Raw genomic sequence first — 23200 nt, forward strand, 5'->3', positions numbered from 1 at the left:
TGATTTGAAAAGAAAGATTAAAATAAGAAACAGAGAGAAAGACATTTGGGAGAAAAAGCAAAGAGTCAAACATACATGTAACTGGAGTTTCAGAAGAGAGGAGAGAGAAAAATGTAGAAAATAATTTCAATAAATACTGGCCAAAAATTATCTAAATTTGATCCAAAACAACAACCCCACAGGTCTGGGAAATTCACTGACCGTAGCAGAATAAATTTCAAAAATTTACCAAGAAACTGCCACTAAACTAAACACAACATGGTAAAACTACTGAAAACAAAAGAAAAAGTAGCCAGTGAGAGGGAAAAACAAAAAACAAAACACAAACATATTACATCCTCTCTCTCCTCACCCCAAAGTAAGAATGACATGACAGCTGACTTTTGTTAAGGAACTGTTGAAACTACAAGACAATAGTTTCTGCTAATGTGCTGAAAGAAAAAACAGTTAGCCTAGAATTCTCTGTCAGAGAAATCTTTCAGAACTGAAGGTGAAATAAAAACAGTTTCAGATAAACAAAAGCTAAGAGAATTTGTCATTAGCCAACCTGGACTATAAGAATTGATAAGGAAGTTCTCCTGGCTGAAGAGAAATAATACCTGATGGAAATTCAGACCCAAAAGAAAGGAGAAAGGACACTCTTCTGGTTTAAAAGGCAGTGTATTATCTGGCCCTCATCTATTACTCAGATCTAATCTCATAAGATGTTCTCTTGAACTCACTGCCCAGCCCAGTGTTTCTTGATTTTGTTTTTTCCCAAATTCTGCCAAACCCATTAATGGATCGTGAATCCTAGAGAGTCAGGATGAGTATTTTACTTTTTAAGAAGTAGAGTAGAATGGGAAATATCAGAGTACACTGGTGTGAGGGCTAAGTATTAACTTTTAACATTATCTCAGGCCTGTTTGTTTATATACTGGTTTACAATGTAAAATGTATTTCTTGATCTCTGGGTTACAGTCCAGAATGTTTGGAAAACACTCCGCTGGCCTTTGTACTTCTTGAACATCCCAGTTCCTCTGTGTTGTTGTCACCTGAGAACTTTCTTTTTCATATCTTGGCATGGCTAGCTTCTTTTCAACTTTTAAATTTGAGCTCAGATATTACCTTCTAAGAAAAGTTTTTGCTGCCTTTCTTAAAAAGCAGGGTACCGCAGGTAGTGTCAGCATGATCTTAAAAAAATCCTAGGGCTAAAGAGCATTGAAAGTTTCTTTTGAACTTACCCTGAATTTGTGTCTGGTACTCAGACCTTTCTCAAAACTTGTCAATAATGGAAAGAAAATGTAGGGAAGCAAATAAACTATAATGACAGTCTGTTTTAGGTGGGAAAAGATTATTAGACTACTCCAGATCTGTTCCCTGGAATTCAAATGCGCAGTCTTTTTTTTTTTTTTTCCAATTAACATCTTTTCATTCCTTTCCTCTTTCTTTCCACTGGAAGTTATTACTTTGCACTAGTTTTTCTGGTCCTATGTGAAAGCAGCTTTCCATTAACTCTGGAATTTCTCCATTTTTCAGTGGTCAAATGTGCCTATCCATACGTTGAAAATGGAATAATAGTCTCAGGACATGGAACAAAATTTTACTACAAAGCAACGATTGTATATAGATGCATTGAGGGTTTTAAGCTTAATGGCAGCAACACAATTGTCTGTAATGCGAACAGTACTTGGGAGCCTGAGATACCAACATGTATTAAAGGTATAAATATTGTCGTTTTCCTTTGTTTTTTTTTTTTCTTTGACATTAAATATCAATGATACAGAATAATAGAAAAGAAACAATTTTCATATTTAACTGTCTTGCATTCATTTCTGTGATAGTTGTATGACTTCAAATTTACAAAGAAATCTGCTGTTGCGATTTTGGATGTCATTATAGGGTCTTAGCATTTCATGTACATCACACATGTATATAAATTTCTCTTGTTTGACATTTTTTACATGTAAAAATGAATAGCAATCATTTTTCAGAGTAAATTGAAGCATAGGAAGTTTTACCTAAATAAGAGTGAAAGGCATAATTCATATTAATGAAAAGAAAATAATAATGCCCAAGTTTTTTATTCAGTCTACATTATTTTGTTTTCCAGAGTCAACTACTCCTAGTACCCAGCCTCCAATTTCCAGTGCCTCAGGTTTAGTAACTACCTGCATATATTTTTTCAAAAGTCTTTCAGATTCTTGGTGAAAATACTAGCAGTAACTTGCAAGTGTTTGATCCAATCTACATTTTTTTTTGTTTTCCAGTGTCAACTCCTCCCAGTTCCCAACCTCCAATTTCCAGTGACTCAGGTCTAGTAACTTCCTGCTTATATATTTCAAAATCCTTTACATTCCTTGTGATTTTTTTCAAAATCTTTTAAATTCCTATGATTTACACTCATTCATCAGTTTTAGGAATGAAATGGAGAAGAACATATTAACAGCCATTTTAGTTGTTACATTTAGTGACTTTAAAATTATTTGCAGTAGTCTGCAGATATAAGCAGGTGGCAAGTTAAGTAAACTTTAAGCATGTTTACTTACATGTAAAATGATTAAAAGATGGTTTTTTTGGTGGATGATTTAAAACCGTCCTTACTGAGTGGTAGTAAATTTAAAATGGGATCCATTTAAAGCACTTAGCACAGTGCCTAGTATCTAGAAAGCTCTTAAAGGTAGCTTGCATGCATTACAGCATAACTCAATATTAATGCAGAGGAAGGTCCATGGCGTCTGTTTTTTAACATGTGTGTTTTCTGTATCATCGACATTGATAATTTATTCATTTTAAAAGTGATCTGTTGACATCTTTACAGGGTATCTCCTGGGTCTAGGACTATGTTTCTTTTCCCAGACCGTGACCAGTTTGGTTCTGCAGGGACTACTGATTAGCTGCTCTGCCTAAGACTTGAGAGACTATTTTGATATGGTGGAAGGAATTATCTTCCTGATTTCAGGGCTGCTGTCTCTGGCTTCTTCTCTTTGGTTGCAGCAGAAGCAAGAGACAAGAGGAAGAGAGGAAGAGCATTAGCCTGGGCAGACTGCACTCAGGGTCCCAGTGTGGCTCTGCTCACTAAAGTAACAACATTTCTATAGGTTCCAGTGTCCCATTGTTTAATGACTCAAACAAATGTCATCTACTGGCTTTTAATTTGTTTACTTCTTATTGTCCTAATATTTTAAGGACTGAGGGGAATTTTTCATGTTAACATGGTAATTAGAACACCTTTTTATAATTCCCGTAAACCTGGTATCCAGTAATCTCCTTGAGTACCTTGGTGAGGGCTGTGAAGTTTTGGTGGGAAAAAGATGTTTTTTTTGGTGGATGATATTGACCCATCCATGTTTACTCACATGGTCCTACTGGGACTATGCACTGTGGTATACTATGTTTGTTGATAGGCTCTTTTGAAAGAGTTGACCATAAGCATTTTATAAAGGATTTATAAAACACTGATACAGTTTAGTGTTTGAAGAAGAGAGAATTGTGAGGACAAATTTATAAAGAAGGTAAACTACAGGGATTTTTTTTTTAAATATCAAAAATCAAAATTCCTCATGAGACTGTCAATCATTTTTTATCATCAGTTAGAGAGCATGAAAAGTATCATTAGTGACATATAATGGTGATAAGGTAGATGTGATTATGCAAATACGAAAAAATGTGGGCAAAATACTAAGTGGAAAAGAAAAGGATACAAATTATGTAATAAGGTACTATGTGGATGGTATTTTTTTTAAGTTTCATATCTTTATTCTGAACACATATTTTTATGGTTTATTATTAGTTAACTTCTAGGATTTCCATTATATAATACAAAGCCATAGTGAACATCCCATAGTGAACATTCTTATGGATACATTCGTATGTACTTGTGTAAATATATATTTTAGGTTAACTTCACAGAAGTAGAATTGCAAAGTTTAGGAAGTATGTGTATTTTTCATTTGGGGAAATAATTCAATTTGAGAAATAATCTTTTTAAAAAATCAAAAGTAAATCCATAATTTTGTATTGATAAGGCTGGAGAATTGAATCAAATTTATTTTTCCAGATTCCAAGCCTACTCATACAACTACGACTCTGGGGTCAAGTCATCCAGGTTCAAGAGTTCTTTATTCTACATATATTGCTTAGAACTTTTTAGGGTGATGAGTGAAAAATGATGTCACATATTAATTTGCATTTATTTAATTATCAATGAAGCTGAGCTTTTTTCATCTACAGTTATTTGTTCATGTCCTTTTTTCATTTTTCTATTTGGTTTCTAAAATATTTCTTGTTGATTTGTCAGAATTCATCAAAGCCTGTTTAAAATGAACTTTTTTTTCTAGGTTTTTTTTTTTGCCTTATATTTACTAGTCAGTTTTAAAATTTTATATTATTGGGTATATATATTGCTTTTTATAACTTTTAATTACATAAATAGTATATGAATATGAGTTTGTAAAATTTCAAACATTATGAAAGCATACAGAGTAAAAGATTACTTCTCCTCCTCTTTCTCTAGTCCATTTCCTGAATCATCACTTAATAGTTTAGGGTATCTTTTTATTTCTGTACCTCAACATCTTTATATGTGTACTTATACATATTTTGGCATTTTTTCTTTTTTCTTAACCAAAAATGGCATTATGCTGCTCATATTTTTCTGAAGCTTTCACTTTTTCCATTTAATGTCTTGAATTGGGGTTCTTTTTAGATTTACTCCCATCCTTTTTAATGATGACTTTAATATATACCATATTTAACTATTCTCCTATCAGTGGTCATTTACATGTGCATTTTACATTTATAGGTAGCTGGGTGTACTGATCTTTTCCTTAATGGCTATGACTGTGTATCCTTCTTATAAAAGCTTCAGGACTTCCCCATGCTGAAATTATATAAACATCTTAACCATACATCCTGATTGCATTATTTGCATTAAATCGTTGTTTTATCTGAAATTCATTATGGTATGTGGAATGAGATTAGGTTCATCTCCATTCCACCCACCCCATCTAAGGGCTAAGTAGAACTATTTGTTGAATAAGTTGTCTTCTCTACAGCTGTTTTGAAGTGCCAGTTTTTATCGTACATTAAATAAAGTCATAGGTGTTCTAATCTTCTCTCTGTTCCCTTGATCTCTGTCCATTCCTGTGCCCCCAGTAAGTCGATTTTTTGACGGCAGTACCATAATATGTTTTAATATCTGGCAGAAGACATCCTTTTCAGAAATTTTCAGGCTATTTTCTATGTTAATTTTTCTAGATAAAGTTTTTTTTGACTATTTCAACCATTTTAAGTGTACATTTCAGTGGCATTAAGTACATCACTACTAGCTATCATCACAACTTTTTCATCATCTCAAAATGAAAGATTATATCCATTTAATAATAACCCTCCATTCTCCCTCCCCTCAGCCCTGGTAACCAATATTCTACTTTCTATCTCTATGAATTTGACTATTCTAGGTCAAGAAGTAGAATCACTTCCGACTTATTTCACTTAGCATGATGTTTTCAAGGTTTGTCCCTCTTGTAACATGTAGCAGAACTGTATTCCCTTTTATGGCTGAATAATATTGCATTATTTGTATATACCATATTTTGTTTATCCATTCATTTGTTGATAGCCACTTGGGTTGTTTCCACCTTTTGGCTATTCTGAATAACACATTGGGGTGTATGGTAATTCTGTGTTTCCCTTTTTGAGGAACAAACTTAGTGTCTCCCTCAGTGGCTGCACCATTTTACATTCTCACCAGTGATACACATAGGTTCTAATTTCTCTACCTCTTTGTCAACACTTATTTTTCTGTTTTTTGATAATAGCCATCCTTATACATGTAAAGTAGTATCTCATTGTGCTTTTCTATTTTTTAATTTCCCTAATGATTAGTAATTGATCATCTTTTCATGTGCTTATTGGTCTCTTATAGATCTTTGGAGAAATGTCTACTCAAGTCCGTTTCCTATTTTTGAATTGTTTTTTTGTTGTTGAGTTTTAGGAGTTCATTATGTATTTTGGATATTAATCTCTTATCAGATACATTATTTGAAGATGTTTTCTCCCATTCTGTGTATTGCCTTTTCACTCTGTTGGTAGTGTCATTTGAAGCACAAAGGTTTTTAATTTTGGTAAAGTCCAGTTTATCTATTTGTTCTTTTGTTGCCTGTGTTTTGCGTGTGACATCTAAGAAATCATTGCCAGATCCAATATCATGAAGATTGTCCTCTATGTTTTTTTCTAAGCGTCTTATAGTTTTAGCTCTTAAGTTTAGTTCTATGATCCTTTTTGAATTAATTTTTGTATATGATGTAAGTGTCCAACTTCACTATTTTGCATGTGGATATCTGTTTTCCGAGAAACATTTGTTGAAGAGATTATCCTTTCCCCATTTTTCCCCATTGAATGTTCTTAGCACCCTGCTGACAGTCATTTAACCATATAAGCAAGGGTTTATTTCTGGGCTTTCTACTCTATTCCATTAGTGTGTGTGTTTTTTTCTATGCCAGTACCACTCTGTTTTGATTATTGTAGCTTTTTAGTATGTTTTGGAACCAGGAAGTATGAGCCCTCTCAACTTTGCTCTTCTTTTTCAAGATTTTTCTTGGCTATTGCTAGTCCCTTGATTCCATATGAATTATAGGTTTGATTTTTCAATTTCTGCAAAATGGATTTTCAAGATGGTGATAGGGGTTGCATTTAATATGTAGATTGCTTTGTGTAGTATTAGCATCTTAATAATATTAAGTCTTCCAATCCATGAACACAGGATGTCTTTCCATTTATTTATGTCTTTAATTTTTTTTCAGCAATGTTTTGTAGTTTTCACTGGATGAATGTTGCACTTCCTTGGTTAGTTTATTCCCAAGTATTTTATTCTTTTTGATACTGTTGTAAATGGAATTGTTTCCTTAATTTCCTTTTTGTATTGTTCATTGCTCATGTATAGAAATGCAACTGATTTTTGTTTGTTGATTTTGTAGCCTGCAGCCACCTTTGCTGAATTATTTGTTATATCAGGTGTGTGTGTGTGTGTGTGTGTAATCTTTAGAGTTGTCCTTTTATAAGATCATGTCATCTGGAACAGAGATCATTTATTTCTTCTTACCCAATTTGGGCGCTTTTTCTTTCTTTTACTTGCCTAATTGCTCTGTCTAGAACTTCCAGTGTTATGTTGAATAGAAATGGCAAATGCAGGCATCCTGGGTTGTTTCTTATCTTAAGGGAAAAACTTTCAGTTTTTCACCATTGAATATGATGTTAGCTATGGATTTTTTATAAATTGTCTTTATTATTTTAAAGTTTCCTTCTATTACAAATCAGATTCTAAATTGTTTTTAAGCCCTCCTGTACCTTTTAGTTTTTTTTTCTGTTGAGATATAATTGACATATGGCACTGTATAAAGTTTACATTGTACATCATAATGATTTGGCTTACATACATCATGAAATGATTACCACAGTAAGTTCAGTGAACATCTGTCATCTTATATAATACAAAATTGAGGAAATAGAAAAAATTTTTTTTCCTTGTGATGAGAACTCGTAGAGTTTACTCTCTTAACAACTTTCTTACATAACATACAGCAGTGTTAGTTATATTTATCATGTTGTACATTACATCCCTAGTACTTATTTATCTTATAACTGGAAGATTGCACCTTTTGACTGCCTTCATGCAATTCCCCTTTCCTCCTACCCTCTGACTCTGTTAACCACAAATCTGATCTCTTTCTATGAGTTTGTTTGTTTTTGAAGTATAATTGATCTACAGCACTATGTTAGTTCCTGGTATACAACATAGTTAATATTTTCATACATTTCAAAATGATCACCATGGTAAGTCTAGTTACCATCTGTCACCATACAAAGATATTACATAACTATTGACTATATTCCCCATACCTTACATTTCATACCCATGACTCATTTATTTAGTAACTGAAAGTTTTTACTTCCTAATCTCCCTCATCTATTTCTCTCCTCCCCATACCTCGAATCCTCTCCTCCTGGAAGCCACTTGTTTGTTCTATGTATGACTCTGTTTCTGTTTAGTTATGTTTACTTGTTTTGTTAGATTCCACGTATGAGTGAAATCATATAGTATTTGTCTTTCTCTGTCTGACTTGCTTCACTTACTATAATACCCTCTAGGTCTATCCATGTTGTCGCAATTGGCAAGATTTCATTCTTTTTTTATTCCATTGTATGTGTGAATGTGTGTGTGTGTGTGTGTGTGTATATATATATATGGATAAAGAAGATGTAATGCGTGTGTACAGGAGGGCTTAAAACCAATTTAGGATCCAATTTGTAATAGAAGGAAACTTTAACAAAGTAACATTCATCTGTGGATGGGCACTTAGTTTGCTTCCTTATCTTGGCTATTGTAAATAATGTTCCAGTGAACATAGGGGTGCGTATACTTTTCAAATAAGTGTTTTCATTTTCTTAGGGTAAATACCCAGTGTTGGCTTGTATGGTAGTTCCATTTTTAAGTTTTTGAGGAATCTCCATACTGTTTTCAATAGTGGCTGCACCAATTTACATTCCCACTAACAGTACACAGAGGCTCCCTTTTCTCTACATCCCTACAGGTATTTGTTATTTGTTGTCTTTTTGATGATAGCCATTCTGACAGGTGTGAGGTGATATATCATTGTGCTTTTGATTTGTACTTCCTGATGAGTAGTGGTGTTGAGCATCTTTCATGTGCCTGTTGGCAATCTGTATGACTTCTTTGGAAAAATGTCTATTCAGGTCTTCTACCTAATTTTAAATTGGGTTCTTTGTTTTGTTTTGATGTTGAGTTGTATGTGTTCTTTGTATATTTTGGATATTAACCCCTTGTCAGATATATTGTTTGCAAATATCTTCTTCTATTCATAGGTGGTCTTTTGATTTTGTTGATAGTTTTCTTTGCTGTGCAAGTTTTTTAGCTTGATGTAGTCCCATTTGGTTTTTTACTTTCGTTTCCCTTGCCTGAGGAGACATCCAAAAAAATATTGCTAAGGTTAAAGTAAAAAAAAGGTATTTGCTATGTTTTCTTCTACAAGTTCTATGTTTTCAGGTCTTACATTTAAGTCTTTAATCCATTTTGAGTTTATTTTTGTATATTTTATGAGCAAGTAGTTCATTTTGATTCTTTTTCATGTTGCTGTACAATTTTCCCAACACCATTTATTGAAGAGGCTGTCTCTTCCCCATTATGTTTTCTTGTCTCCATTGTTGTAGATAATTTTCCATATAGCAGTGGGTTTACTTCTGTGCTCTCTCTTCTGTTCCATTGTTCTATGTGTCTGTTTTTGTGCTAGAACCATACTGTTTTGATTATTTTAGCTTTGTAGCATAGTTTTAAGTCAGGATGTGTGATACCTCTAGCTTTGTTATTCTTTCTTAAGATTGTTTTGGCTATTTGGGGTCTTTTTGTTTCCATACAAATTTTAGAATTATTTTTTTCTAGTATTTTGATAGGGATTGCATTGGATCTGTAGATTACCTTGAGGTGTATGGTCATTTTAACAATATTAATTCTTCCAATCCAAGCACAGTATATCTTTCCATCTGTGTTGTCTTCAATTTCTTTCATCAGTGTCTTATAGTTTTCTGAATATAGGTCTTTTACCTACTTATTTCTTGGTATTTTGTTCTTTTTGATTTGATTGTAAATGGGATTGTTTTCTTAATTTTAGTTTTAAGTATAATCACATTGAATCCATAGGATAATTCTGACAATACACTAATGATAAATTTGTTTGCTGTACCACAGAATATTGTCCCAGGAAATGTTACTGGACAGGAAGAGAATGCTTTGATACTGAATATAAATTTATAATATTTTGATACTACTTTTAATGAGAAACATTAATATAGTTTATATAAGGAAAATAAAATTATAAGGGTTTTTGTACAAAGTCAAAAAATCAAAACCTATGAATTTAGAGGACTTTAAGCTTTATTGTTTTTTCTTCTTCTTTTATTTACTTCCATTTTTTTCCTTTTTTCTAGGATATCCCAGTCCCAGTGATGAACCACCACCTAAAGATGCTGAGAGTTTAGGTATTATTTTGGTTGTTAATAACCCTGCATCATGAGGCCCTAGTTTTCAACATGGAAATATTACCGTTATCTGTAGTTAGAAAAGAGACAACATGTCACAAATTGGTGATAATTGTTCAATGTGTAATTGTACATTTTAAGTAATTTTAAAGGTGAAGATACCATGACAAATATAAGTGGTACTATGTATAGGCACATGAGGGTAATACAGTTTTTAAGAGGTTCCCCAATTTAGGCTTCCTAGCATGATAAGTTTACTTTCTTAAATAATATGGTTACATGTAGTTTAATATATATAAAACATAGCTTGTTTTCCATGTGATAGTGTTACTTTGTAATGGCAATTTTTAGATAAATTTTCTTTCTACTGGTACCTTGTATATACAAGCCTTGAAGTACTACTAGTTGGGTTAGTTTTTCTATATCAAGCTGGGGTAGCACACTTAATGTTGGCTCACATAGTTCACACATATGTGTTAAAGAACTTGATGAAGTATAGTTGTGACAGTTAAATGAAATATAAAGATTTACTGATAAGGAAATGAAGAAAAATAGCTATTACTTTACTTTAGACTAGTAAAGTTAGTCTATTTATAAAATGTACTTTAGGCTTGTTATGTTTTCCCTCTGAAAACTTGCCACGGTGTCAAGTGAATCCAATGCCATCTCAAGATGCTTACACTTGATAATATTTATGAAATAAAAAGAGCAGAGCCGAACATGACATTTTATGCTATGAGTTATAGATAACAAAAGTAATGGCAGTTAAGAAGCAGAGGTACTGACAAACATTTCTAAGAATTAAGATTTGGTAGTATTATTTATTGCTCTCTGGATAGTCAAAAATGCATGTTTACGTTTCTGTGCATAGTTTTTATCCATGTTCCCTGGTGTTCCCTTTACATTCTTAGATCAAATCTCCTTGTAGGACTATGTCTTAATCTGGAGGGAAAGGGGAATAGGAGCTGTGATGATACAATGATGTATTGTTTGTGAAGACTCTGCAAATAACATCTATATGATAGATTAATAGCACTCTATGACTTATTCTACAGACCCACTTAGGGAAAAAAATATATGTTAAATTTCCAACAAAATCATAAGTAACAAAAGACTGAATGTTGAACTAAACGAACTATAGTGGGCTGCTACGTTTCTAAAATGATTTTCCTCTAGTAAATTCTAATTGTCCTAGTTACCTTTACTAAACAACCTGGTGTGGTAGCTACAGCATACAACAGTGAAAAGTGAGGTTCCTGTTAGGAGTTTCACAAGGTGTGTCCTAACCCTGGAATGTGATTAGAAGGGTTCCGTGATCAAAATAACCTGAAAGCACTAGCAGTCATGCTAAAACTAGATTGATAATTTTTTCTTTGTAGTTATAGATGATCTGATCATATTAAAATGTAGCTGCTACCTGGAGACCCCTAGGTACTTAATTATCTCCCAAACTGTTTTCATTTTTTCTCAGGTGCAGGAATCATTGTTGCAATTGTCATTGGTGCACGTACGTATCCCAAACTTTGATACCAATTAAATCAAGACATTACTCTGAAAAGTGCAATAGTTTTTTAAAAGATTTTTCAATTTCTGTGGCTTTATAGCTTGAAATTAAGTAAAACAGGAAAAACCTGACCTTTTATATAATACACTACCTTGTATTATTGTCTATTCCTTTGTATTCTACATGTCCAGTTACTGACAAACCCTAAATAATACAAGTTGTTTCAAGATCATTACTCATATGAGTTTGCATCCCAAATATGCTTTGAGTAATTTTCTCAATTAATCAAGGACTCTTCTCTGACTTACTCTGTACTGTTTAATGCAAAGAATTGGATTGATACTGAAGAGTCCAGATGGAATGTAAATGTATATGTGCTTAAATAAGATAACATTTTCTGGCCATGGAAATCTGACCATCATTTATTTCTTCTGCTAGATTTTGAATCTTGGCAATGATTTTTCACAGTTAAATATCATTTGTTTCCTGATTTCTTGTAGTTTTTGGCGTTGTAGTAGTTGTCTGCAGCATCTACTTCTGTTTTCACAAAGAGAAGAAAAGGTAAATTGAAGCATGTTTTTTAAGTTACTGGTCCTTCTCACAGTTGACATAGTTTTGTGCACGTTTTGTTTGTAGTCTGTATTGCATGTTGTTTTTTCAAAAAATGCACCTGCATGAGTGTGTTGTCTGAATTACATTTCTTTACTAAAAATGTTTTCAGCTGCTTTCAATATCATTGCAACAAGAATAATCTGTGCAGCTTGCTTCAGCTAATTATGATGTAAGAAAAATTCCTGTGGGATTTGAGGTTTAAGTGCTGTAGTAAATCATGGACCATTTTGGGGCTTTCTCTATCCTAGGTGTACCCAACTTCCTAGATTGAACTAATGGCCAAGATTAAATATTATAAAATGGTTCACTGTGGAGACTTTGACAGCTGTAGTCACTGTAATTTTTATGGTGAAAGTTTTCAGTTGTCTGTATAACTTAGGTAGTAGTAAGAAGCTACATAGATGGCTCATTCAGGTACCCACTTTGCTTTCTTTTAGATTTGTTATTCATACAAGTTAAACTGGGGAATTTAAAGCAACACTATTTGATTTCCCTCTTACGTTCTCTTAATTTACTAGGTTGCAGTAAAACTGATGGGGTTAAACTAAAAGTTGCTGAGAGGGTAAGATTTATAAGGCACTTCATGAACTCTGTCTTTTTATCTATAAAAATGAAATGGGGGGGGACTTAAAATTGAAAAAAAAGGTACAAATACATATCTTCTAAGGAGAATAGAATTTTTAAACATCATCTTAAATTTTAATGAAATAATTTAAAATCTAATGAAAGACTTAGAATAAAACTGGAGCATAGACCAAGATTAGGTGCTTTGATATTTCTGACTTTTAGTGACTTTTTTCCCCCTATTGCTTTGGAAATAGCTTTGAAATCAAACTAATAATTAACAATAATTGGTATTCATGGCTTTATGATATATATTCCTTTTATATTAATCACAGGGTTTGGACTACCTAATAAAAGTACATTTGTCACTCATAAAGAGCTAAAACTTTTTTTATATTTCTTGGTTATCTTTTAAAAATATCCACAGTGCCTTCATTTGAGTCTTAAATCTTACATTTGTAGAACACATAGTATGCATATTTGATTTCTCTATCAGCAGTATGTTTTTAAAATTACATGTACACAGCAATCTGAGAAGGAAGTACTATCAGTGAAATATTTGACAAGTCTAAAAGGTTTATCTAGAAATAACCTCTCAAGAAAGCAAAACAAAATAGCTTTCTGCTCCTCACTCCCCTTCTTTGTTTAAAACATCACTACACCAAAATAAGGTTCCCTAACAAGTATCAACCAAAAACTCTCTCTAGCTATCAGTTAATGAAAGCCAAACAATTATCTGAGCATCGTATCCCCCAGGTTAAAGTTTCAGTAGCATTAGAGATCTGAGATCCCATTTCTAATGCGTTCCCAAGTGATGATGCTGCTGGGCCTGGACTACACTTTGAGAAACCAGGGTGTAGACCATTACTGATGTGCCTGTGCTCTTTAACTTGAAGAAACACCATCAAGCTTATTGGGAAATGTTTTACCTGTTTAAGATTATTGGATTTTTTAAAGACTCCTCATTTATGTGTATGCTTTTATAAAAGAAAGTGAAGTAATACCTAGCTTTAGTTTGCCTTTCCTTTAAAAAGGTAAATATTTTTATTATATCCTTTGCATTGCTTAATGTCCATATTTCCCCCCACCCCAATTGCTTTTGTTGCTTTAGAAACTACTTTACAAGACTGTAAAGTGTAGGCAGTTGCTTCTCCATTCCTAGGGATAACTCTGGAAGCAGGATACCAGGCACAATAATCCAGAATTGCTGTTAATGGGAGTTCCCTGGCAGTCCAGTGGATAGGACTCAGCACTTTCACTGCCGTGGGCTGGAGTTCAATCCCTGGATGGGGAACTAAGAACCTGCAAGCTTCGTGGCGTGGCCAAAACAAAAACAAAAAAACACAAATTTGCTCTTAAAACTTGATACAAAATGGATTTGATATAAACTTGTATTTATGATATTTTGGGAACACAATTACCCTGCTACAATATTTATACCAAAGCATGAAAATAGTATAAGTAGTCATTTTTAAGACGATTAAATTTTGATGAAATATGGCCACAGGGTTAAAGTGCTCTGTTATAGTTTCCTGTTTCTTAGCTCTCAACTAAGAATAGAATAGGATCCCAGTTGGTCTGATGGGCTCCATCTACACCCTCCTTCCTTTTCCCTTTCAGTCTCCTTTCTTAACTAACTCTTCCACCAAACTTTCCAGCCTTGGAATCCACAGCCCTTGCCCTCTCCTTTGCTATTGCTTGAGTCCTGTCTTGCATGTTTTGACTGTGTGGTTCCAAAAAACAAATACCTTTTGTTTACATTAATGTTTTCAATTATTTGTTGTGAATATTTTTTTCATAAATGCATGATTCTCTCTACTCGGGTTAAATCATCACTGGATAAGTGAGAGTTTTTTAAGTTCATTAGAATTATTGCAATAGTTTATGTATTTTAGTAACAGTGACTGAGTACTTTTTCTTTTTTCCATTAAGGATATTTATTATTTGTTGTAGTTTTAAAATATTTTAATGTTATATTAATAATGACTGATCCAGTAACTGTAATTTTTAAGCTGTCTGCTTAAATTAATATTACTGAAGCTTTTTTGGATATAATATAAATGGTGAATCCAGTTCAGGTGGTGGGGAGTATAATGACATGGGTAAAAACTTGAATGGTCAAATTAACTTGAACATTTTTCTACCTGGTTCTCAAATTCTTGAGCATTGAACAAAGGCTTTAAAAAATTTTAGACAAAAACTAGTAAATGACAAAGATGTTGTAACAGTTGAGAGAGCATATTTACAAAATTTAGATCCATCCTAGAAAAATGGGAAGTCATAATAAGTTTTACAGAGATCTTCCCTCAGGTGAAAACAATTGTGCCACAGGAAGAAACTGTCCTGGATGCAAAAGGTCCATCTGAAAATGTATGTCATAAAATCGATTTCTGAGACAGTATTACATGGAATTAATACATGCTCTGTGTATTGCCTCAAAATCTAAGGTGCTAGAGACCAGGACCATTTCTCCTCATACAGTCTTATTCTGTGAAAGAGAGTTTACATTATTCACTTCAGGCTAAGAGGTTTCAGAGGTAGACAGATTGCACACAAATTTAGAATCTGCTTATCTGCTGGATGATCTGTAAGACTTCAAAGGTAAAGTAGCTTCTTGCACCAAATTCCTGTTTCAAGTTCCTAGTGAGAATCAGGAGAGCCATAATTTATGAACCTAATTGTCAGCTTTACTTCCCTTCTCCTCCATCATTGATTTTATCCCATTTTTATGCCACTCTTGCTTCCTTTTGGTTTGACATCACTATTTTATTCATCCCTGTTCCCTTCCTTTGTTCAGCACATACCTAACTGGTGAAAGGCACAGACAAGTAAATTTTATTTCTCTCTGAGAAGAGATGAGAGAAAGGTTTGCTTTTATCATTAAAAGGTATCTGCTTTCTGTTGCGTTTCTTTTCAGAGATGTCCTTTCTTCTGAAAAATATTCAATGAATATTTAGATATTGATAAACTGAACTAAGATAAGTGGGCAGTAGACATCCAAGAGGACACCTGGATTCCTGTTCCCTTTGCTAGATTATTGATGTTTTCTCCTACCTTCCCTGTTTTAATGTAAAATAATGTGCATTGACAGGCTCTTGCTTTGATAACAGGCGCCAACAGAGTAACATCCCCCACGTCCTTTGATCAGACTGTCTAGCTCCTCTACCTTCTAGCAGCTATGAATCCAAAGCTGGGGGAATTTTTTAGCCCAGTGGGAAATAATCACAGAATGTGTTCATTTTAAGTTCATTTTGGTTTTTCGACAGAAACCAAAATACATTTCACTTAATTTTGTAAGGATTTTCAATTTCCACTTGTAAATATTAATTCTTTAAAGGCATTTATCTGTTTCCCTTGGCCAGGATATTTTTAACATATAAAAGAGAAACCACCACCAACAAAAAACCCTCAGATTTTGGAAAATTATGAAATGCATTGCTTTAAGCCATTTAACCCCCTCTACCTTCTGTCTCTGAATGAAATGAATTGGAAGTTCCTCCTTTTGTGCCAGAATGTGTGTCTGCATGGCCAGGAAAAGAGGAGTTATGTTTCCCACCACTTATAGTGTGAGGCGCTACCCTAGGTTACAGTCATGAGTTTGGGAGCAGATTCTACAACGGCCAATAGGAAGGGCAATTTCTTAGTAAAAGCAAAGTGGTGACTTTGATCACAGGGGCAAAGGGGAAGACAAAACATACCAACTAGAATGGCACTGTGGGCCTACCCAGCCCTATGTATCTGCTTGGTTCTCTTAGGATTCCTTTGAGGCTAAAGCCAACCAGGAAAGTAGTTTTCAGATGGGCCGTGAGCTTCAAGTTGTCTGTAAACACTTGAAGTTACTTAATGAATGCTAAAGGTAATATGACATACTGTAATTAGTACAATAATTCACTTTCACATTTTAATCTTCAGATAGCTTTGTTGTTATTTCAAATTAATGTTTCTTTAAGTTTATATTAATGCAGGGACTTCCCTGGTGGTCCAGTAGTTAGGACTCCGTGCTTCCATTGCAAGGGGCATGGGTTCAGTCCCTCGTCGGGTAACCAAGATCCCGAAACCTGAGGGGTGTTGCTGAAAAAAAAAAGAAAAATTTTATATTAATGCTTATTTATCCTTCTCATATATTGGATTTCTATTTAAAATTCTACTTAAAGAAAAGCATTTCACTACTACAGAAAAAGAAAGTATTGACCTCACAAAATAGTAAAATATAGTGGTCTTAGAGGATTCAGGATAGGCCTAAGTATTGAATCACTCTCCAGAATAGTCCTGCGGAAACTGCTTTATAACAAGTATTGTGCTGGTTCATCGTGATGCCTCCCCCACAAGAGAAATGTGAACGTCTCCAGAATTAACACCGTTAGCTCCTACATGGGGTAGGTACCCCGAAGTGTTAGCTGGGGCAGGCATACTGTAAATAACCAACTGGTCCCCATTTGGTTGTAGTCTGTCTATTGTAGTCAGTTTCCTAAGCAGGGACTGGAACTGCTTTTTCCAGCTCCAGAGTCAGTAGCCCTGAGTGGCTGCCGAGGACGTCAGAAGTGGCTCATCCTACTTAAGGTGAGCTTGAGTGCACACTACACACCAGATTCAAAGACTTAGTGCAAAGGAATGTACCATCCATGGGTATTGGGTTAAGTAAAATATGTTAAAACTACTTTTCCTGCTTATCCTTTTTTTGATGTGGCTTCTAGAAAATTCAAAATTACCTTGTGTGACTTGCATTATATTTCTTTGGAAAACACTGGACTTGAATAACAGAGTTTAGAAAGATGTCTGTTGTTACCAAAAAAAAAGTGTTATGTGAGTTTTAGTTACTTAGGAGACTCTCCAACCAGAACACATGATTTTCCTTGACCGTGAGGGGTAAACGAGGCATTCCTCACTGATCTTGAATGCTGCTGGAATCATTAGCTGTTTAAAGGTTTCATCTCAGAGTTAGATTTTAAATTGCAATATTAGGAAAATGTGTGTTTCTCTGTAGTCTTCCCCATTAGCTCTAAATTAAGATAAGGGAATATTTACTAAGTATATGCAACTGCTCTATTTCTTGTCATGGAGGGAATCAAAACTATAATACAGCAATAGAAGAAGGGTTTCTAGAGTGAGACTGGTTGAACATTGGAATTATTTTAAAAGAATCATTTAATTCCTAGTTCAGTGACTCTTACTAGTATATAGTTTTTTTTTTAATTGTCCATGTTCTAAATGGGCTTCTGGAATTTAATTTATGTACTTAATTATGTTCATCTCTGACCCTATTTTCTAACCTTGCTTCGTAGGAAAGAAGGTATTGCTATATACAGCGCTTGCCAGGATAAGGCAACCACTCCAGCAGAGCAGATGGACTAAATGGTTTCCACAAACCCATGTATCATTCAGCCATGAAAATGAAGAAAATCCTACCATTTGAGACAATACAGATGGACCTTGAGGGCATTATGCTGGGTGAATAAGTCATATAAAGAAAGACAAGTACTGTATGATCTCACTTATATGTGGAATCCAATAAAACAAGCTTATAGAAAAAGAAATCAGATTTACCTTCATCAGAGGTGGTGGGCTGGGGGTGGCAGTTGAGTAAAGGCAGTCAGAAAATATAAACTTCCAATTATAAGATAAAAACGTACTGGGATGTAATGTACAGCATAGTGACTAGTTAGTAACACTGTATTGTGTTTTGGCAAGTTGCTAATAAGAAAGTGGATCTTAAAACTTCTAATCACATGGAAGAAAAAAATTTTTTTGTAGGTACATGAAGTGATGGATGTTAACTAAATTTATCGTGTAATCATTTTGCAATATATACATGATCAAATCATGCTGTACACCTTAAACTTATGCAGCATTATATGTTAGTTATATTTCAATACTGAAAAAAATATAAAAATTATTTGCTAGTTTCTTACACTGTCAGGAATGGAACTGTTAAGCTATAGGGCTAACATTTTAATGTGGCTGAAGTACAGTCACCATCATTTAATGCTTCTTTGAAATGTGTATGAATTTGTGTTTGAATATCTTGCTTGTTTTTCCTTAAATAACGCTTGTATTTATAAGGGCAACTTAACACAGTATCGCGACTAGTGTTAAGGTGGGGAAATATTTTTTCTATAAAATCTCCAAACTCAGAGAACTATAATTCAAAATGGCATTACATTTCATTTGTAAAGAAAGTGATTTTGAAATCTTTTCTGTTCAAAGATGACTGCCAACTCTTAAGATTCATTCTTCAACAATCCCAAAATATGCATTATATATTGTTTATTATAAAAGTTTGATTTCCTTAACTAAGAATATTACCGGAAAATACTCTTACAGTTAATAGGTTAAAATACTATTTTAAAAAATTTGTAACCTCTTGGTGATTTAAAGATGCTATAAAGTTTATTTCTGGCATTTGTTCTTCACCCCTTTTAATAACAATAAACCAGTCTAAGAAATCAAGAAGAATTCAGCATCAGTTGCATGCTTCTGTACAAAGTTAGAGGGCTTCTAACACCCATAGCAGGAATGCCAGCTCAGGACAAAGTGAATACTGTGGACTTGTAGTTTTCTTAAAAAGAATTCCACTCTTTAAGAGAATTAGAATCCACTCTAAATTCTGTTTTTCTCTCCCCACCTGAATAAAGAGATGTCTTACTTTAAACATGTCATCTGAATGTAGGCAGTTTTGTAGGGAATAAATTCATCAGATAACCTCAAGTTGCATTAGAATCTGAGTCTCACCTCATCTGTAAAGGGCAGAGTAAAAATGAAGCCCCATATTTCAGAAAAGCAAACTTAACTTTGTAGATTTGCTGTTGGTCATGCAAAGGGATGGAAAGAAGAATGAGCTCAGGTAGCTCTTGACGCTCAGGTGGGACAGATCCCAGCCCTCTTCTCTGTCCTCACACCAGGCAGGGCCTCCTTCAAATAAGCCAGCGGCCAAAGAGGAGGGACTGTCTCTCTAACTCCAATTACATTTTTACATGTTTTGTTTCACACTTTTATAGTTAGTAGCACAAACTGGGCCAAAGAAACGTTGCCTTAGAAATAGATGAATAAAGAATCAAGAGTGAACCGGAGTAAATATTGTTTTACTCCCTAAGGACATGTTTGTAAGGCCATGTAAGTGGTCCTTCCCTTTGTAGTCTCTGGTGAGGCACTTTAGGAAGATAAATTTGAGGAGAATAAATTCAGGAATTCTGAGATAAATATAGAGTTGAAGTTTTGCTGTACCCTCTTCCACATAATTTTTGAGAATCTAGCACTTGCTTAGAAGCAAGGGGGTGGCTATAGTACATATTTTTAAAACCCTCAAAGAAGTGTTTTCAACCAAGGATTATTATGCTTACCAAAATAAATTGACTTTCACAGTATAGTTTCCACTTCAAAATTAGTTTTTCTAATTTATTTATATGTAAGATTGAAATATGTGTGTACATATAAATTATGTTCTGTTTGTCAAATAATTTGTCAATTAAATATAGGGGGACACCATTTTTCTCTAGAAATGTTTATTTAAATGAGAGAGGGAAAAGTGTATTTTAATTTAAAGCTTTCTTAAAACTGCATTTTGAGAATTGGACCTTCAGATCTATTAAAAAAATAAAATGTCATTATGGAGAAGTTTCATTTGTGATAATGCATTTATTTCCAGTGTGTTTTATCTCAAATCGGAGTACGCTTCTAATGGGGCCCACCTTCTGTAAGCATTCCCCTCCAACAGTCACCACTCCTGCCCCTCCCATCTCAGAGCCTTAACTTAAGCCTGTCCAAGCTTTTCCCCTCCCCAGGGGTCACGTGCCTCCCCTGCTCAAAGGTGCTCAGTCCTACCTCCGTTAGCCACAGCATAAAGTCCATTTCATGAAAGATACTTGAAAGCTTTCTACAGTTAATTCCCAACTTTTCTTCCCAAGCCTTCTCTTTCTGCAAGACTTCAGATAACCTGCTGTCAGTCAAGCCAGACCATCTATCCTGTGCTCTCTGCTGTATTCCTGGTTCACTATTGGCTGAAGCGCCTGTGGTCCTGTCCACCCGATCCTGGGCCTCTTCCAAGGCCCAGCTCACAGAGCCCATTCTGTGCAGTACTTCCTGATTCTGCCCAGCTCTCAGCCTTCATTATTTCCTGGCCTTGAGTTCACCACATTCAAGTATCTGTATCTATGTGTGTGGAAGAAGACATATCTTCCACATCACTTTAATGTATGGGTGTGGCTAATTAAAAACCCAAGTCCCAACCATGAAAGCATAACATGTTTCTGAACCACGGCTGCACACTGGAATCCCCTGGAGACTTTTACTGATGCCTGGGTCCCACGCCCCCAAAATTTGTCATGTCATTGACCTGGGGCGTGGCCTGGGCAAGTAATTCTCATATGCAGCTAAGTGTGAGAACCTCTGCATTAGTGCTCCTCCAGTCTCAGAGTCCACTTCTACACATGAACTTATAAAGACATAAGGTGAATGCTTATACTTACATGGTTTTGTAATTCAGCCTATAAAGAAATCAGAAAATATCTAAAACTTGAATTAAGGTCTTATTGCCTGCCTAACCAAAAGAGGCTATCTGTGGTTTAAAAACAAAACAAAAACAAACAACAAAAAAGCAATCTTTCTAATATCAACACTGGATGAAAATTAGTTTGACTATAACTAAAGAATGTATTTTATCAAATTTTGTCTTTAACTTGAGACTATAGTATATTTTTTAAATTGGCATAAAATAAACAGGAAGAGCTTTTAAGGTGACTAACAATAAAAGTCCTCTACAAGAATTCTGAAGACAGCTGAGGTAGGCAGGAATTTGAATTTAAATTGTTTAAGAATGTTCTAGGTTTAAGGAAAATAGGCAACTCTGGTATTCTAAAACTTAGTAATTGCTGACAATATTGTAACCAAGAATGAATATTTTTGCATATTAAAAATTTTATATATTTGTACTCAAGAGCAGGATTTAACATAGTCTATTGACTCTCAGAAACAATGCAAAATTGAGAGAGCGTATACATATATATATATTTTTTTCCTATGCTGCATTGCTTTCATCATTTCCAGGATCATCCATCCAGAAAATGTTACCCTAGAATGAAGTGGTGTACCTTTATAGTATTAGCACTGCTGCCCTCCTGTGGACTGTTAGGGCATTTGACCATGCCTTTCTTAGTTTTTCAAACTTTGTCATTATTCAGAGATTTTAGTCATTGCTGAGTTCCAGAAACCATTTTTAATTTCATTTTAATTAACTAGCTCTTTTCTGCTTGCCTTCTAGGAAATTAACTTTTGAAAAAGAGCTAACCTCTGTCCCTTATGGCTTACATATGGAGGAGCATAATATTGGGGTCTGCGGTCAGTAACTATTTTTCCTTCCCTCCGGCTTAAATACCAGCAGAAAGTGACCAAAATTGCCTTAAGTATGCATCACATTGAGAAAGCTACCCACCCTGATTCCTGACTTATCAGCGCAAGAAAACTTGTTTAGGATAGTAAAACTCGTATTTGCCAGGCAGTCACTTAAGTTTCTATCGTTCACCACCTTTATGTAGCTTTTAGAAACAACTATGGTACGTACGTATGACACGATGGCAGGCCTTGTGCAGAACTAGCAGAAAGAATCAGGACATCTGGCATCCTGGTGCTTAGGGTTTGTGGCTTCATTGAGAATTCTGGAGACTACTATCATTTAGATGAGCACTATTCATGGTGTTCAGGAAAATGATTGGTCTTCTGATCACCCACTGCCACCTGAAAAGGACCCAAGGGAAAATATTCCTTTCAATCTGTCTCTGACGTGGACTCAATTATTGGAGAATCCTTGGGTAGGATCCCATACAACCACACTTCTCAAATTTTTGTGTGCAGGTGAATCACACAATGATCTTGCTAAAATGCAGATTCTTGAAGCAGTAGGCCTCAGCTGGGGCCCCAGGTTCTGCATTTGTATGTGTTCCACATACTGCGGTTTGTGGAGGCTGTATAAGGGCCTCCAGAGATACTGCAGTCATAATACAAGTATCACCCTACTTTTTAAAATCCACTTTATGCCACTTAGTGCTTTTACAAAAGACCTACATTGGTACCTGTTTTCATTAATCAAAAGAAATCCAAAGAGGATTTTTGCTTTTATGAAAAAAAAAGGGAAAAGCGAAAATATCATTCAGCATTTATTCTGCAGCGAGCTGTTATACAGGCAGCCCACACAGGAGGTGAGAGTGGCACCCCCACGCTCCTTCCTGGGAACTACACTCAGCATCTCAGCATCAAGCTGCCATAGGTCTAGAAGTATCTGTGCTTTATCTCCATTTATTTTGTGCATCCCTTTGCAAGGTATGCCCTCAGGCATTTGCTTCAGTGCTTTATGCAAAATCTGCTTATGAAAGGTTGCATAGGAACATTCTACTTTCAGATACCAGGGGGAAGCAGTACCTGGAACCTGTGAATGTGGCTTTGTCTGCAAAGGGTCTTTGCAGATGAGATTTTGGCTGGGGAGATTATCCCCCCCAG

At 34.7% G+C, this 23200-nt stretch overlaps 1 protein-coding gene across 7 annotated transcripts in view; it reads left to right on the plus strand.

Annotated features, from left to right (window-relative positions):
- CD46 (CD46 molecule) overlaps positions 1 to 20326 on the plus strand; it is a 54382-nt gene extending 34056 nt beyond the window's left edge. The window contains exons 6-15 of one of the 7 annotated variants that reach the window (XR_007474116.1): positions 1519 to 1701; positions 2093 to 2137; positions 2250 to 2294; positions 2977 to 3062; positions 4040 to 4087; positions 9985 to 10035; positions 11507 to 11542; positions 12040 to 12100; positions 12670 to 12713; positions 17998 to 20326. Coding sequence is in view for 6 of the 7 variants with exons in the window: in XM_033410490.2 (XP_033266381.1) it covers positions 1519 to 1701; positions 2093 to 2137; positions 2250 to 2294; positions 4040 to 4087; positions 9985 to 10035; positions 11507 to 11542; positions 12040 to 12100; positions 17998 to 18067 (539 nt within the window). In the remaining variant the exon portion in view is untranslated. Of the gene's footprint in view, positions 1 to 1518; positions 1702 to 2092; positions 2138 to 2249; positions 2295 to 2976; positions 3063 to 4039; positions 4088 to 9984; positions 10036 to 11506; positions 11543 to 12039; positions 12101 to 12669; positions 12714 to 17213; positions 17276 to 17997 lie in introns of all 7 variants that reach the window. The other 6 variants (XM_033410491.2, XM_033410492.2, XM_033410490.2 and 3 more) reach the window with 6 other exon arrangements.
- Positions 20327 to 23200: the final 2874 nt, after the last annotated feature.

The sequence above is a fragment of the Orcinus orca genome, chromosome 1 (genome assembly GCF_937001465.1).
Source record: "Orcinus orca chromosome 1, mOrcOrc1.1, whole genome shotgun sequence".
NCBI lineage: Eukaryota > Metazoa > Chordata > Mammalia > Artiodactyla > Delphinidae > Orcinus > Orcinus orca.